This window comes from Lepisosteus platostomus, chromosome 11, assembly GCF_059453375.1.
Source record: "Lepisosteus platostomus isolate fLepPlt1 chromosome 11, fLepPlt1.hap1, whole genome shotgun sequence".
Taxonomy (NCBI): domain Eukaryota; kingdom Metazoa; phylum Chordata; class Actinopteri; order Semionotiformes; family Lepisosteidae; genus Lepisosteus; species Lepisosteus platostomus.
In genome coordinates, this window is record NC_142621.1 from 14,312,359 (window position 1) to 14,327,254 (window position 14,896).

General features: G+C 36.2%; 2 protein-coding genes across 2 annotated transcripts in view; both read right to left on the reverse strand.

Annotated features, from left to right (window-relative positions):
- The window catches only part of angptl3 (angiopoietin like 3), a 157,820-nt gene that overhangs the window by 2,171 nt on the left and 140,753 nt on the right, over window positions 1–14,896 (reverse strand). The window lies entirely within an intron of this gene.
- On the reverse strand, window positions 5,978–7,825 carry foxd3 (forkhead box D3). Its single transcript, XM_088598592.1, has one exon. The coding sequence runs from the start codon at window positions 7,532–7,534 to the stop codon at window positions 6,419–6,421; it is 1,116 nt and encodes a 371-aa protein (XP_088454718.1). The 5' UTR covers window positions 7,535–7,825; the 3' UTR covers window positions 5,978–6,418.

Below are 14,896 nucleotides of genomic sequence, written 5' to 3' on the forward strand. Positions count from 1 at the left end.
GGAAGGTGAGCTGTAAAATGTTGGTTCCCGTTTTAAAAAAAGTACAATAAGTAATAAATTCCTAACTAAAAGACCGTGTACCTGGCGATGTTCAAAACTAATTTAAAAAAAGCTTCATGCATTTAAGTGGAACAAGTAAAGGTTTATTCCATGCTGAAAAGAGAAGAAAGGAAACACAACGTTTCGGCTGTGGGGCATTTGGTGCATTTTAGTGGCCAGCCCAGTTAGCATCCTATTAGTTAAAGGTGTAACTTCCACTATACAGTGTAATGATATTCATCTGTTAAATATCTGGAGAATACTTTCCTTTGTGGATCAATTGTGAGAAGTCAGAGTTGTGTTTGTACTGAACTGCACTAAGATTATGTATTTTTATTTTTTACATAACTAGGCTACAATGTAATGGTTAACATGCTAAACATAAAATTACTTTATTTCAAATCAGATAGCTACCATTGTTCCAAATATGAAAAAAGTGAAAATATTATTTTATTTTTAACAAAAAGAGTGGAACTAATTTTCATAAATTCACGGTTCTCTTTAGGTCAAGTACCGCTCGACATTGACAATTTGTATCTGTAATGCAAATACAAGGTAAGTCAATAACTTTTTAAGACACTATACACTGTGTGATTGCAGTGGTCAAAAACGCCATTTAAGAGCACTCATTGCAGATTCCAAGACAGCACACATTTCTTAAAACTATGTTTGATATTATCGGTAGCATTTGATCATGTTTTATAATCTTACGTATAATCTTTCACGCAATTAATGAAAAGAGTTGGAATGCAGAGTCTAGTTGGTATGGAGTATTCATTTGAGTGGAGAATTAAGAAGGATTTTTAAATGGAGGTGAAAAAAACGGTTTAAAAACCTCCAGTTTTCTCATCGGGTAGCTCTAGGCTTATTTCCGAAAAAGAAGTTCAAGTCTGCCCCCAAGGAATAGTCGGATATATGTTTGTTCGTCCGTTCCATTGTTCTTTTCTACATGGGTCAAAAAGTTGTTGTATAAGACGTGCTCCTTTGTAGTTAATACATCAAATATTTATAAATAATAATAACCTTGGACAACCGCTGATTTGCAGCGACACTTTCATTACAACGGGAAGCCTATTAGTCATTGGAAGGTGTCCATTAGTTATTAATGCACTGTGTGCCAGCTTTACTTTGTCATTTATTGCTTCATCTCTTCCCCTTTTAAATATTCAGTAACTGCTGTATCTACATTTACTGTCAGTGATTTGGTCATGAAGGTGTTTTCACTTTTCGTAGATCCCACATATCTAAAGACTATTTCGTCGACGTTAGAGGCAAAGCGTACCTCGAAATTTCTGATCGTGACCGTAGAGTATCAACCTACTATTACTGCTGGAGTCGTGTTGTTTACCGTTACACGGTGTAATATGTTTACCTACTAGGGTTGGCTTTGTTTGAAATTACCGTTCCCTTCCAGCCCAGTAAAACCGCAGCGTACTGCATCTGAGCGATTTCGTTTCAACAAAATTTATATTATAAGCAGCAAAAGCACAGCACTTCTGTATAGCTTTTGCATCGAAGTGTCAGTAGGAAACTTATGTGTCATGAATAGAAAAACTGCATTAGTTTCGTGTTGGACGCAGTGTAGAACCACGAGTTTTTCATTTTATACTAAAAATAATTCAGCGGCGGTTAGGACTAGATGTATGTTACTTCCTCATATTTAAGCCTTTTAAATTCAATGAAACTCATTAAACGACATTCCCTTGACGTTGTGTACGGAGAACATACAAAAAATTAAATTCGCATTTGATATTCTGATAAAGCGAGCTTCACATTTTTAATTTAAAAGTAATCTTTAGTCATTCTCATAAAGGTTGGAACTAATGTGGAGTGGGCGACCCTCAGCCTTGAAGCATTTTACTCCACGAGGGTGTGGGAATGAAGTGCTCTCGCGCTCTCTCCACCCCACCTGTGCTCAGCTGAGGAGCAGGTGCAGCACCAAAGGTCAGGCTCGAATACGACACACGTCGGTGGTCTTCAGCGGAGCAAGTTTTCCACATTATCCATCACTCGACCTCTCGCTTCTAAACGGAGATTACATAGTGATCATTTTGTTTTGAGGATTTGTTTTTGTTAATATCAAAGACAATGAAAAAAAAGACAATGCATATACATATTTAAGAATGCATCAAAGTATGAGTCACATATTTGAGTAGTACTAATATTAAAATTCATATCAGTCTGCCCTTTACTTAAAGGTATTAGCCTGCAATCCGTTGCAGGACAATATACAATATACAGTACGCACATATGCGGCACATACAGTAACGTTTACTAGGAATGAGAGTTGGCATTAGTCAAATATGATATATTCTGCATAAGCATCAATAACAATAACTTTATCAGTACGATTCACATCCTTAGGCAACATGCCATGTAGTTCCTGTTGTTTCAGATACCCTAACAGCCACTAGTGCCTGCTTGAAGGTTTCTGCCTCTCCGTTTTAGCGACGTCGCATTCGGATTAAAACACGCAGAATGGGTTACCTGCTGCTTTTCTACGAAAAAATAACTCGTTAATGAATAAAAATAAAACGCGCGTTTGTTGTAGGATATGGGAAATCATTTATTTCTTTTCATAGATAACACCCAATTTAACTGTAATGAATGAACTGTGCAAAAACAAATACCTTGAAATTTTGTTTCAAATGGAAACGCTCAGAGAGGATGTTATTTCTAACCTTTTCCACATTTCCGCTTTAACTTCCCCACTCCCATCACTTTTACTTTTTAGAAGTGAAATTAACTCACCATCGATGTAATTTTTTTTTAAATTCTTGGTGTTTTCTTAAACCGAGTTATTGTCAGGACGCAGTAAGGAAAATAAACATGAAACGTGAGGTTTAGTTGTTTATATATACCTGTATGTTAGCTTGTAGTTCATACCGACGTCATAGCTATATCTACATTCTACTAATAAACTGCATTTAAAACAGAGGGTGACACACTAAAGGTGCTCTTTATATTGATATATAGATTACTATCCCAGGATTTGAGTTGAATGGCTGTTACGTGACTTCATTTTTATAAAAAGGGATCTATCAATAATCCTGCACTTGCTGAAGAGTCGACTTTTTCCCACACCAGATTTTAAATGAACTACTTGATTAAAAACCCACAGAATTTAAACTATTTCACAGTGCTCCTACTCCAAAATAAAGATCTATCCCTGAAGCAACTTCGGTTCTTTATATCTCTTGCTGATCAATTTCAACATGCAAGTTTTAAAAGACTGTTATAATGCTACGGTGGTATTTCAAAAGTTCATATCTTTTCAAGTTGTTTGAAAAGAAATTGGACACTAGTAAACGCCACCTAGCGATGGTCTTTTGGACTGGCACAGTGGCTTCTGTTTCATTGTTAATTCTAAAAATAGGTTTAGGAGCATTAGGTAAATTGCAGAGAACATAATGACAATTGTTCATATACATATATTCCCGTTATGTATACATTCTGCATTTTTGCATTCTGAAAATGCAAAGAAAAGCTTATTTCTAGTAATGATCCCGATTAAGTCTTTACCCGCTCGGGTTTCAGATGATTTAGTCAACTGTGACTATGGAAGTGAAATACTGTATATTTAAATGGAAATTGTAACATACAGATCAGCACAGAAAATCTGTGAAATTGTAATTGTTGATTAAATTATTGTCCTGCAGGTTTTATTCTTTATTATGCATTTTGGAAAACATAATCGTGGTGAGTTCACGCCTATGTAAGATGGTATCATTTGTAGTTGTAATACTAAGAAACAATTCCATATGTTGCTATAATTTTAATGACGAAATTTAGGTATAGACAATATAAACATGTGTTAAATAAAACACTAAAACGTTTACAGAAACAGGAGACTGCAAAAGTGCAGCTCCTTTGTGTTTGGAAAGGTACGTTTGGATAAGAAGAAGTGGCCTTCCATCTTGATAAAATATTTTCATGAGTACGTAAACACGGCTTTTAACTCAAACAGCCAAAGAAATTAGTTGTTTACCAATGTTATCGATTATCAAAATTACTTTTTCATAAATGCGTATATAAAAAATGTGAGTTTGTTGTGAAATGCACCGTATGGCGCGTGTAAATGAATGAACCCGCACATTAATTAAGCCTAACTTACACAGAATCGGCACCCAACAAAATATATTTGATTTATATTTGATCATGTTCCTTTTGTTAAAGCTTTCTTTTAAAAGAAAATCCCGAACATGACATAGTACAATAAATCACTGGCGGTATGGGCAGTCTAACTGCATTGTGACAGGAAGCATTATAGCAATGCACATAGAAATGTTAACCTAATTTTAAGGAATAAGGAATCAGTCCAGGAATGAGCCCCCTGTTATCCAGTGTCATTGAGAAGTACTGGATCAGCAGCTTCTTGAGCCTGAAAGTGAATTCAAGAAGAGACCCCTTTCTCTTTTCCCATGGGTATCAGTTAAATATAGCAGTAACCCCTGTGTGGCACAAATCATCTACCATTTGCTGTTTGTGTAGAACTGATTAGCCAGACACAACTGTGAAACGAAGTGTTACTTTTATAGCAGCAGCGTATAAACATTTTTAGATCACTTCATTTTTTATGTAAAAAGATACTGCAGAAACTCCCCATTTAGAGGGCTTACTTGAGATCCCGGGTTATTCGATCTGATTTATTTTAAAAAGCTGTTGTTCCTGGCATTATACAGTGTATATATCTGTATGTGTTATTTATACGCAGTATTCGTACTAGAACAGTACTGCAATATTGGACATTACCGGACTCTGTCTTGATTTTAGAACTGTATGCGCTACCGTAATTCTACATTAATATTTTTACTTCTTCGTATCAAATTATACCAAAGATAGTTTTGAAAAAGCCATTTCTTCACCAATTTTCAGACAACATCTGAAGTCCTTTACATTCACTCAAAACTAGCATGTAAATGTAGTGTATATATGTAATAGTATGTGCATAATAACGTCTGTAATCTATACTTGTATAATAACATGCAAATAATAATAACAGCATAATAATAATAATGGTGATTATGTTAGGCTGTTTGATTCGCATTACACAAATTAATTTGTTCATTATAAAATTATATGCGCAGCGCCGAAGACCTGTTTTATTGTATTCATACACTTTTCAACACTCAAATAAAACGACTTTATGTTTAGCAGACATTTTATTCGTGTAATTATTTATATATGTTTAATTTTTAAGATAGCAATAATTTACCTATTGTAATATAATTATCACGAAATTTGAAAAAAAGTCATTTCAGATTTCGAAAATAAATACACGGTAGCTACCTTACAGTCATGGGTAATAGAAAAAGAAATATTATATTCGCAGATTAAGGAATTTAGTCCATTAAACTATTTTGGTATATACAGCGCTGATTAAAATTTATATAACTTTTACAAAAGATGTATCTAGTGTATAACTTTAAATTATTTGAGCCTTTAAATTATTATGAATATTAGAACATATATTGCATTAATATTAAACACCTTTCATCTTCTGAAATACCAGGACATTTGTTTCGGAATACGCCTCTATATATAACCCAATGCTGGTTAGAATAGAATACACTAAATCTCCAACTAAAACAAACTAAAAACAAAAGCCGTATAGATGTAATTAAATTTTTGTTTCAGTTTAATAATAACAACTGTATGTATTAGTTTTCATAGCGAGTATGCAAAACAATGTAGCAAGAGAAATACTATAGTGATATTAAAATAATATAAGTAACCCAATTCTATATACATTTGTGCGTAAGAAGTTTTTTTTTTCTAAGCATGTGGGATATAATATTAAGTTATAGTTTCATCTAAAATAAATCCGTGTGTTATAAATACTGATTAATTCCCATCATTTAGTCATCCCAACCTTTGAAAATAAAATAAAGCTAAATTTAGGAAATGCATTTATAGGGGAAAAAATACATTATGCATGTTTTTTTATCCAGATTTATTAACAAAGTTATCCAGTGTACAACACGATAGAGCTACATAGAATACATTTATTTCAGTTTTTATAAACAGACTTATTTTTCATAGAATACGAAGTGTTTTCCTGTTTTTTGCATTATATGTATTTAAAAAACAAAAAAAAATGTAATTTCAATATTACTACTGGCAGTGAACTTCCAACAATAAAAAAAAATGGAAGCTCGGTGAACAACAACTGTTACACAGTTCAAACAATAAAATAATTAGAAAAAAAAACCAAACAAGTAAATCAGTTTCTTTGTACAAATATTTACAAATTTTACCTGTACAGAAAGCATTCCTTTTTTTTTTTACTTTTTGACAATGGCTACAGTTTTGCCGTCAAAGTCCAGTGCTTGGTATCGAACAGGTGACATATATTTCTATGTATAAAAAAATACAGTTCTCATTGAGAAGGCCATTTGGAAACACCTGCGGTGGACGCTGTCGGTAAGAACTGTCCGGAGATTATGTTTGTGGGCACGCTCAGAATAGGCGCTATAGCACTAGATGTCCGGGTAAGGGAGAGAGGTTGTGCGCTGAGTAAAGCAGACTGAACTGTCACAGGAGGCCTCAGGAAAGTCTGTGCACTAGAAGACGTGCTGGACACCCCAATAATGTTTTCTATACTGAACGAGGGTCTGCTGGAAGGCTCCGATTTGATAATCGACGCTGTGCTCAGGCTATTCAACTGCAGCTGGAGACTGGGGCTGAGTTGTGAATTGAAAGCTTTTCTGTTGAGTTCAGCGGAGGGCAAGAGAGGGACCGCCGGGGGAAGCATTGGACCCACAGGGGGGATGTAAGGGTACTGCAAAGCCGCTGGATGGGAGTAGGCTGCCGGATGAATTCCATAGTGACGCCCGTAAGGATTCCCGATGCTGTACGCCCCAAAACTTTGCATCATTAGGGCGGTTTGCTCCCTGAGAACATCTGGCTGGTGTCTCTTGAATCTTTTCCGTCTTCTGAGAAAGCTGCCGTTGTCGAACATGTCTTCCGACTGGGGATCTAGAGTCCAGTAGTTGCCCTTGCCTGGGTTTCCCGGCTCCCTTGGGATTTTGACGAAGCAGTCGTTCAGGGACAGGTTGTGTCGGATGGAATTCTGCCAGGCTGGAAACTTCTCTCTGTAGTAGGGGAAGCGGTTGCTGATGAACTCGCAGATCCCACTAAGGGTTAATTTCTTTTGCGGGCTCTGAAGTATAGCCATGGTGATGAGCGCGATGTAAGAGTAAGGTGGCTTCACCAGGCTGTTTTTTGGTTTGCTCTGAATGGGCGCAGATGCGGTCTCCTGGCCGTCTCCCTTGGTCTCTCCTTCGGCTGCGCTCTCACAGGGGCTCCCCGTCAGCTCTTTCACCCCGATCTCCTCCCCCTCTTCGCCGCGGTCGTGAATTCCCTGGCTCTCGCAGTCGCTGTCCCTTTCCATCCCCTCGTCGCCTTCTCCGACCACATCGATATCCACATCTTCAGCTGTAAGCACCGTCTGACCGGACATGTCGTTGGCACTGTTGCCTCCAGACAGGGTCATCACAGCTTACTTTACTGAAGAACAAACGAAGGTAAGTGCCGTGGCCCGTCTGGATGGGATCGGATGTCAACAAATTCTAAATGCAGGTCAGATCGGCCTGCCAGTGAAACTTAAACTTTAGAAAATATTTCTCTAGCCGCGAAGCGCCTAGCTAAAGTTGTAACAGTCTCGTTTGCTTCACGCCCGCTCACCTTCAAATCGTATTTCCCAGTAACTGAAACTGGATTCAGAGTGGGGAGTAAAGATGACACATGCTTTTAAAGCCGGTTTTAAGAACTGTCTGATAGATTACTTTTCAGTTAAAGATATACTATCAGTGCCGTCACGTGATGGCCTGACGTCAGACTTCCCCCTGTTAAACCATGCAAACTGGAGTTGTTTCATGGATTTGTCAACAAAGGGACAGCGGTAATACCACTTGCCACTACATCCCTACTTTATTCGTCTGTCATAGACCATTTCACAGTAGCAGTTGGGGGAAAAAAGACAACTGGCCTGCTTGATTGAAATCTTCGTAGCAGTTATGAATTAACTCTGCAGCTCTAAAACCAATTTTGGCTAAATCAAATTGTGCTGAAAGACGATGAGCGAAAGCGTCTGCATTTTAAGTTCATTAAACCTCTTCGCAGCTACTCACCGTTTCGTCTTCAATAAATATCGCGGGCAACGCGTATAAAGCCAGAAAAAAAAGTACAGGAATTAGCAAATATTCCTAATGAGAAGAGGGATGTTTATGCTCTGAAAAACTGTTAATACGTGGAAATTTTTGGACATTTGTCGTGTAGTTAGAAACCAAGATTATGGTGTTTTCGGCATAAAAAATAATGTTAATCTTAGTTGAACTTGAACATACAGTGCAAGTGCTGGAGGGTAATCGATTAATGTATTACATTCACCAAATGAAAAGGAGAAGGGGAAAGGCGTGCGATGATAATGGGAAACTATAAAGAACTCCTAACGGGCTCTGCAGAGGTGTTAACGACCTAATCATTGCTGGAGTTAGCATATGAAAAAGTAGGAAATGAGAGAGTAGGTGAATTTGAAGAGTCTATTCACAACAATGAAGGTAAGCAAGTCTTGTCAGTAGGATGTTTTCCATGAAAAGGATGCAAAAACGTACACAGAACTATATACGTTTCCTGCGAGAAAACCGTTTAATATCATGACACAGAGGAGGGAAAAACAGAACCACCACACAACTTGTCATAAAAACATAAAAGTTTTGACTTTAAAATGACTGGTTGTTTGTATAGATTTCACAGACCTCCGAAAGATTAAAACCTTTCTCTGTCCCAGTGTAATTTGTAATTAATTGTAACAATACGCACGTACCTTTTAAATGATTTTTTTGTCCTCCGAACAGTTTTCTTGCATATTGAGGTAAACGAGTTTATCAGAATGTTCGATAACTTTTATATTGTTCTATTTGTGTAGCCCAGAGAAAAAGAGTACAGGAGCTTTAAATTCGTTATCTGTGTGCCACTAGCAATATAACTTCCTATTGATTTGGTCTGCAAGTCTCCTCCTGCCGTAATGAAAATATCTTTAATTGACAACAGAATCAATTATTCTTACCACCCCTCTATTAGAACTAACAAAAATGTGTAAATGACTTTACGATGGGATCTGAGCAGCAGTTAACTGTGACAAGGCTTATTCTGTACCGAACAAAATTCTTCAGGCCGCTGCTGACGAATGAAACAGACGTCGTAGCGTATTGTGGTTGCGATGGAAGGATTTTCTTTATTTTAAATAACTTGAAAGCGTCACTTGTCGCAATTTCCAGTATTTTTGGACACTCTGTGCAGTTGGCTTAATTAAGCTAAATAAATATGAATTAAAATAAGCACAAATATTACGGAGATGGGAGTTCATGCAAGGTTTCGGATTTCATATCGATATGTATAAAAGTAATATTGTTGTTAAGTATGTTGTAGAGATGTCTTTTTATTAAAATGCAAAAAGTGTACTAAGTATTATAAGGACCACGTTCTTATCGAGCATTAACAGGAATACGTTTTATGTTTGGATTTGCATTTTCTGTTCGGTAGATTTCGTAGGCTACACTCGATAAAAAAAAAACTCTTAATTACCAGGCAATAACTGTAATGAATATGAAATGATATGTAATAAAGCGCCCATCTGTTGAAAAGGCAACGAATGACATTTGGACAGCTTAATATTTTGTTTATTGTATTTAGATAAAGCGTTATAAGTTGTTTTTGACGTGAATGTAGTCTAATACAATTAAATATAAAATGTATAAAGGTTGTTATTTTCATTTGAGACTACGTTGCGAGTACAAATCTATATATTATATATTACCCGTTTTAGTAACCTAATATTCTAATACTCGTTTTTCTTATAATATTCTTCGTATATTTTGTTTCTTGTTGTAATTCATTCTATTTAAAAATAAAGGGGATAACGCGAGCTTCCTTGCAAAGTGCAGTATACACGATGTTTAGCAAATATTTAGATATAATCCGAAACACAGCTCCTCCTTCCTGAAACAACTCCACAATGCAGTGTATGTTTTATTCTCCAGGGAGAAGATAAAAAACCACAACTGTAATTCGGCATCTCGTTGATTCGTTTATTTTCTACATCACAATAAAAGTCGTGTTAATTAAATCATATCATCGTTAATAATAATGGGTCTTGAGTCAAAATGAACGTTTCCCCCAGATTAAGTATGTATTGTACTAATCTGGCTCTGAGGCGGGGTACCATCTGACCTGTGTGATCTCCACTTTGTCAATACCGGCTACTTAGCAGATGAAATTGGTCTCCTTTCAGCAAAACCCAACATTTATTTTACACGTCGTTTGCTCATTCAACGTTTTAAATACTTTTAGTTCCTTTTTAAAAACGTGTCACCATGTACAAAAATATAGCACATAGCAGAACTAGCAGTTCGTTGTGTATCAGGGCACACCGAAATATACACTTTTAACCTCTTTTTTGAAGGATTGGACAAACTCGTTATATTGTGCTATTTAATGTGGGCGCGTATTATTATCAATTTAGATACATCATTTGTGAAAATGGCCTTACAGAGATAGCAATTCTTGACAATCAGGCAATCTAGAGATGCCCCCACAGTGTAAACCACTTATTTCATAAGGAAAATAGAATCTACTTTACTTAAATTTAATAGCCAAAATATTTGCTTCGAATGCATTCTCCGTGTGGAGTTTCGCGTGGATGGAGTAAGGAGTAGCAAATAAAACTAAAGAGTGGACGGGAAATCCCGTAAAGACAAGAATGCTGAAGTATGTGAGAGAGAAACACATTTAAAGGGATTCTTGAGTCTATTTCAGATCTTTGTCTTTCAATTTCTGTGTCATAGCGTTTTGAAAGAGAATGTTATCGGCCTTATATTGTTGAAAAAGTAGATAAAATCCGTCCTCTTAAACTGATCTTTTGAAGCTTCATAAATCCTGTTTTATAGTCTCGCAGTTTGTTAATGAAATGTACATTTAAGCACATATGCACGGCTTAGCCCGACAAAACCTTTTAGAATAATAAGCTAACTCTTTCCAGCATGAACCTATTAGGGGACGCTGCTACAGCAGGTGACGGTGCGGATACAGTCTCTGGATGTGATAACCAAGCAAGGTCAGAAACAGATAGCTCGCAAATAGTTATACGGAATAAGATTTATGCCTAATTAAATCTGAGAAATAAAGAAGGAGGGTGGCGGCGGAAGAGCAGGATAGAAAACGTGTCTCTCCAAGGTAGTAGAAAATAAAAAGAAAACCGGAGGGTAGTCGTTGAAGGCTTTACTGTGTTGAATAATGGAGACCCACTAGGGTAGATGCTTTCTAAAGAAGGTAAATAATCACACACAAATGTTTGAAATGTACGATTTCTGTACCTTTCTGTGTTTTCTCCCCGAAAGAATGAAAGTGTCCTGACTGCAGTGAATGGAAGGAACTGGAAATGATATAGGAGCTCTGGATTCCCAAAACACTGTCATGTAATCGCTTTAGAGAGCTAACCTGGAATCAAAGGCGTCCTCTCTCATCTTTTTAAAACCTCTTCCTTCAGTAAATAAGTTATGTAAAACTGAGAGCTGAGAAGGATTAAGTCTTTTGGCATTAAGCGAAGGCTGTTTCTGTCTCAGGTGTTATGCCTTTGCATGGATTTTTTTTTATTCTATGGGCCTTTTTTTATTCCGACTTATAGGGATTCTGAGAAATCGATTTGAAATCAGTCTGAGCTGATATGAAATGAAATGTGGGAGTAATGTAAAGACTATGTTTTGTATGAGAATTACCAGCAAGTTCATAGTCCTTACTTATAAAGCCGCGGTTTCGTAATGATGAGAGATGGACAATTTCGTCAAACAGCTTTTATTGTGGTCATAAGAAACACTTCTCCATAATTATTCGTTATTCCAGGTGTTTTTTTTTTTTAAGATGGGTCACAGTATTGATGCATTCTATAGTTTGTACCTGGCATGGGCCTTATTTAATCTTTAAGTCTACTATGCAGAGTACGGTGACAAATCAATGAAAACATGCATTTTAATATTGTGCCGAAATGAAACATCTAAAAACGGAAATTTTACTTTAGCTAAATGTTCAATTTGTACAATAATGATGAAGAGAATTACTATAGTTCGTAGAAAATAAGATTTTTATGAAAGGCAACTCATTTAATTAAGGACGAGAGCGCAGTTGGGGGCAGAAAGCTAGTAAAACTGTGATAAATTAATGGCATTGTTAGCGCGGTTTTAATTACGGCTATTATGTTAATTATTTTACATCAACGCAGAATTATCAGCATGTCAGATTTAATCAAAACGAGCTATTCTCTGGAAAATTGTTCTTTTCTTCTCCGAAGGGAAGTGTCTGCGTCATATTTGCGTTAAAAAATGACTTTTCATTGAAATGTAATCCTTAATGCGATTTTGTATGGTCGACACCGTGATTCCCTCTAGGCTATACCCTCCAGAAGGCAAAATCTCATCTTTTTTTTAGGAATTCTCCATTTTCACCCCCTTGAAGAACCCACTCTATCATCCTGCAACTTTCTGTCAAACAATATGATGTTGCTCATTTTTAATCTTCTCTTCTGCAAAACCATAGGCGGCTCACCGTCGCAACAATGTCGGGGACAAAACAGAAAATGTAGAGATGTCGCGCAAGTTTGAATAAGGACATAATGCAGTGGTTTTCAAAATCGGCCCTGACAAGATACTCGCTTATAACTGAAACGAAAATCACAAATACGAAAGAAAAATCTTAATTTTGTCTGAATCAGATTTTTTTTTTCGGAAATCAGCATATATTTATATTTGCCACTGATGGCTTGTTTCAATAACGTAAATGTTAATTTTGAATAACAATTGCAATCTAAACACACAGATGCTGAATAAACACAGTATGCTGCAGCTTACACGATGTTTTCTTTTTTAAATACATTATAAATGTTCAAGCAGACGTCAACAGTCAACATGACGTTTAATTAAACGTCGATTTCGAGTGACGGGAACATTACCATAAGGAATAGTTTTATTTTGCAAAATTAAGTTATGGTTTAAAAAATAGCGTTAGACTAAGAATGATTTTATGGATTTACGACTGGGAAAGACATCTTCTTGTCTCGTTTTCGTTTTTGAAGGAATACAGTCGTTTAATTTACCTGTAATAACATCAATCCATAACACAATCCTTTTTGTGTTGTATGTCACCATATTATTCTTTATTGTAGTTCAGATATATGTGTCGATTAATGAGTCTTTCACAGGTATTTCGATTGCCCTATAATATTTATTTCCTAAGGTATATTGGAGTATACCTGTGCAAAAACGCGTACTTCGGGATGCTGGTATTAAAAATAACTTTCTTATACGTGGGGGGTTAGAATTAAATGAAGGATTCCTTTTCACCCTGAAACAGTTTCATTCAGAACAAAATCTACTTTCTTGGCGTATGATACTATTAATGCTCAGAATAATGATAGATTTGTCTGTGACTGAGGTCACGAGGTACGTGGACTGTGGAAGACTTGTGCGCTCTGTTAAAAATCGTTGTCATTTAGATAGGAGGAGGTCATATTAACATGAGTCTCTACGCATCGAATTCAGTAGGTTGTAATCTAATATGCAAAACATGTTTGCGTTCGAAACATGGTCATATAAATCGTGAAGGTTTCGTATGTAGTAATTGAAACACTGGGCTAATTTGAAATGTTGATGGAGGTGATTTGATATTATTCGTGCCCAATGTATTTACTTTTGGAGCAATACATTTCCTATTCCTTTTGAGAAATGCTAAAGACATTAAAATAATCCAAAACACCGTGTTAGAAATAAGGGAACCTTAACTACTGGTTCATTCATTTTGCAATGTCTGATATATTTACCACTGTATTAAAATATTTAAAATATTGTGAGTGAATTGGTATGGTATAACTGTTAAAACAAACACATTCAACCAGGAGGTTTTCGGTAGTTGGCACCGAAAGAGCAAATTTTCAGAGAACGTGCACATTGGAATGGAGTGGTGCCATAGAAAAATTACACCTTGAGATAAATGTGTTGGATGTATTTGCATGCCAACGTGTCTTGCTATGTAAGAGGTGTGTGAGGTGTGAGGTGTGTTTTTTGTCATTCAGATTAAGACGACTGGTGTAGCACATTAACACTACCTAGGAAGTGTTATTTGATAACAATGGCTTAGAAAGTGCAAATACCTCGATTATTTGGTTTATTTTGAGTTTTTAAGCAACAGGGGACCACTGTTCTTGGCGTAAATTTATTGGGGTTTAAAAACGTAGAACTCAGTACAACAAAGGCTGTTCGAGTCGAGGAGCTGCGTCAGCGTGAGATGGGTACAAATAACAAGCAGAGGTTAACTCCATGCTGAAAAGTAAAAAGAAACACGATGTTTCGGCAGTTGAATCTTCCTCAAATCGATAGCATTTCTGCCCTCACACCTGCACGTGGGCCATTTTCTCTTTAGAAACTGTCCTTAAGAGGTGGCTGTCTTTATGCAATGTAATGTCATTACGACGCTGGTAGATATTTAGAAAATACTGTGAACCTAATATGCAGGTATTCTTCATTATTGTATAGTATGTTTTAAGGAGATTAATGTCAAAGTGTTGCCAATGAACACACAGAACTACGCTATAGCATAATTACTACTTTTAAAACACAAATAAAAAAATGATCTTTAAACCTGAAACAAGTTTCAGTGTGTGTGAGAGAATGCAAGTGGCTCCATACAATTTTTGTTTTTGTTTCTTATAACATTAAGCTTAAAGTAGAATTTTGTATAATGACCCCTCATAAAGTCATAAAGTCTTGGTAAATTATGTGAAGAAAAGCAAATGAGAACATGCAGTGTA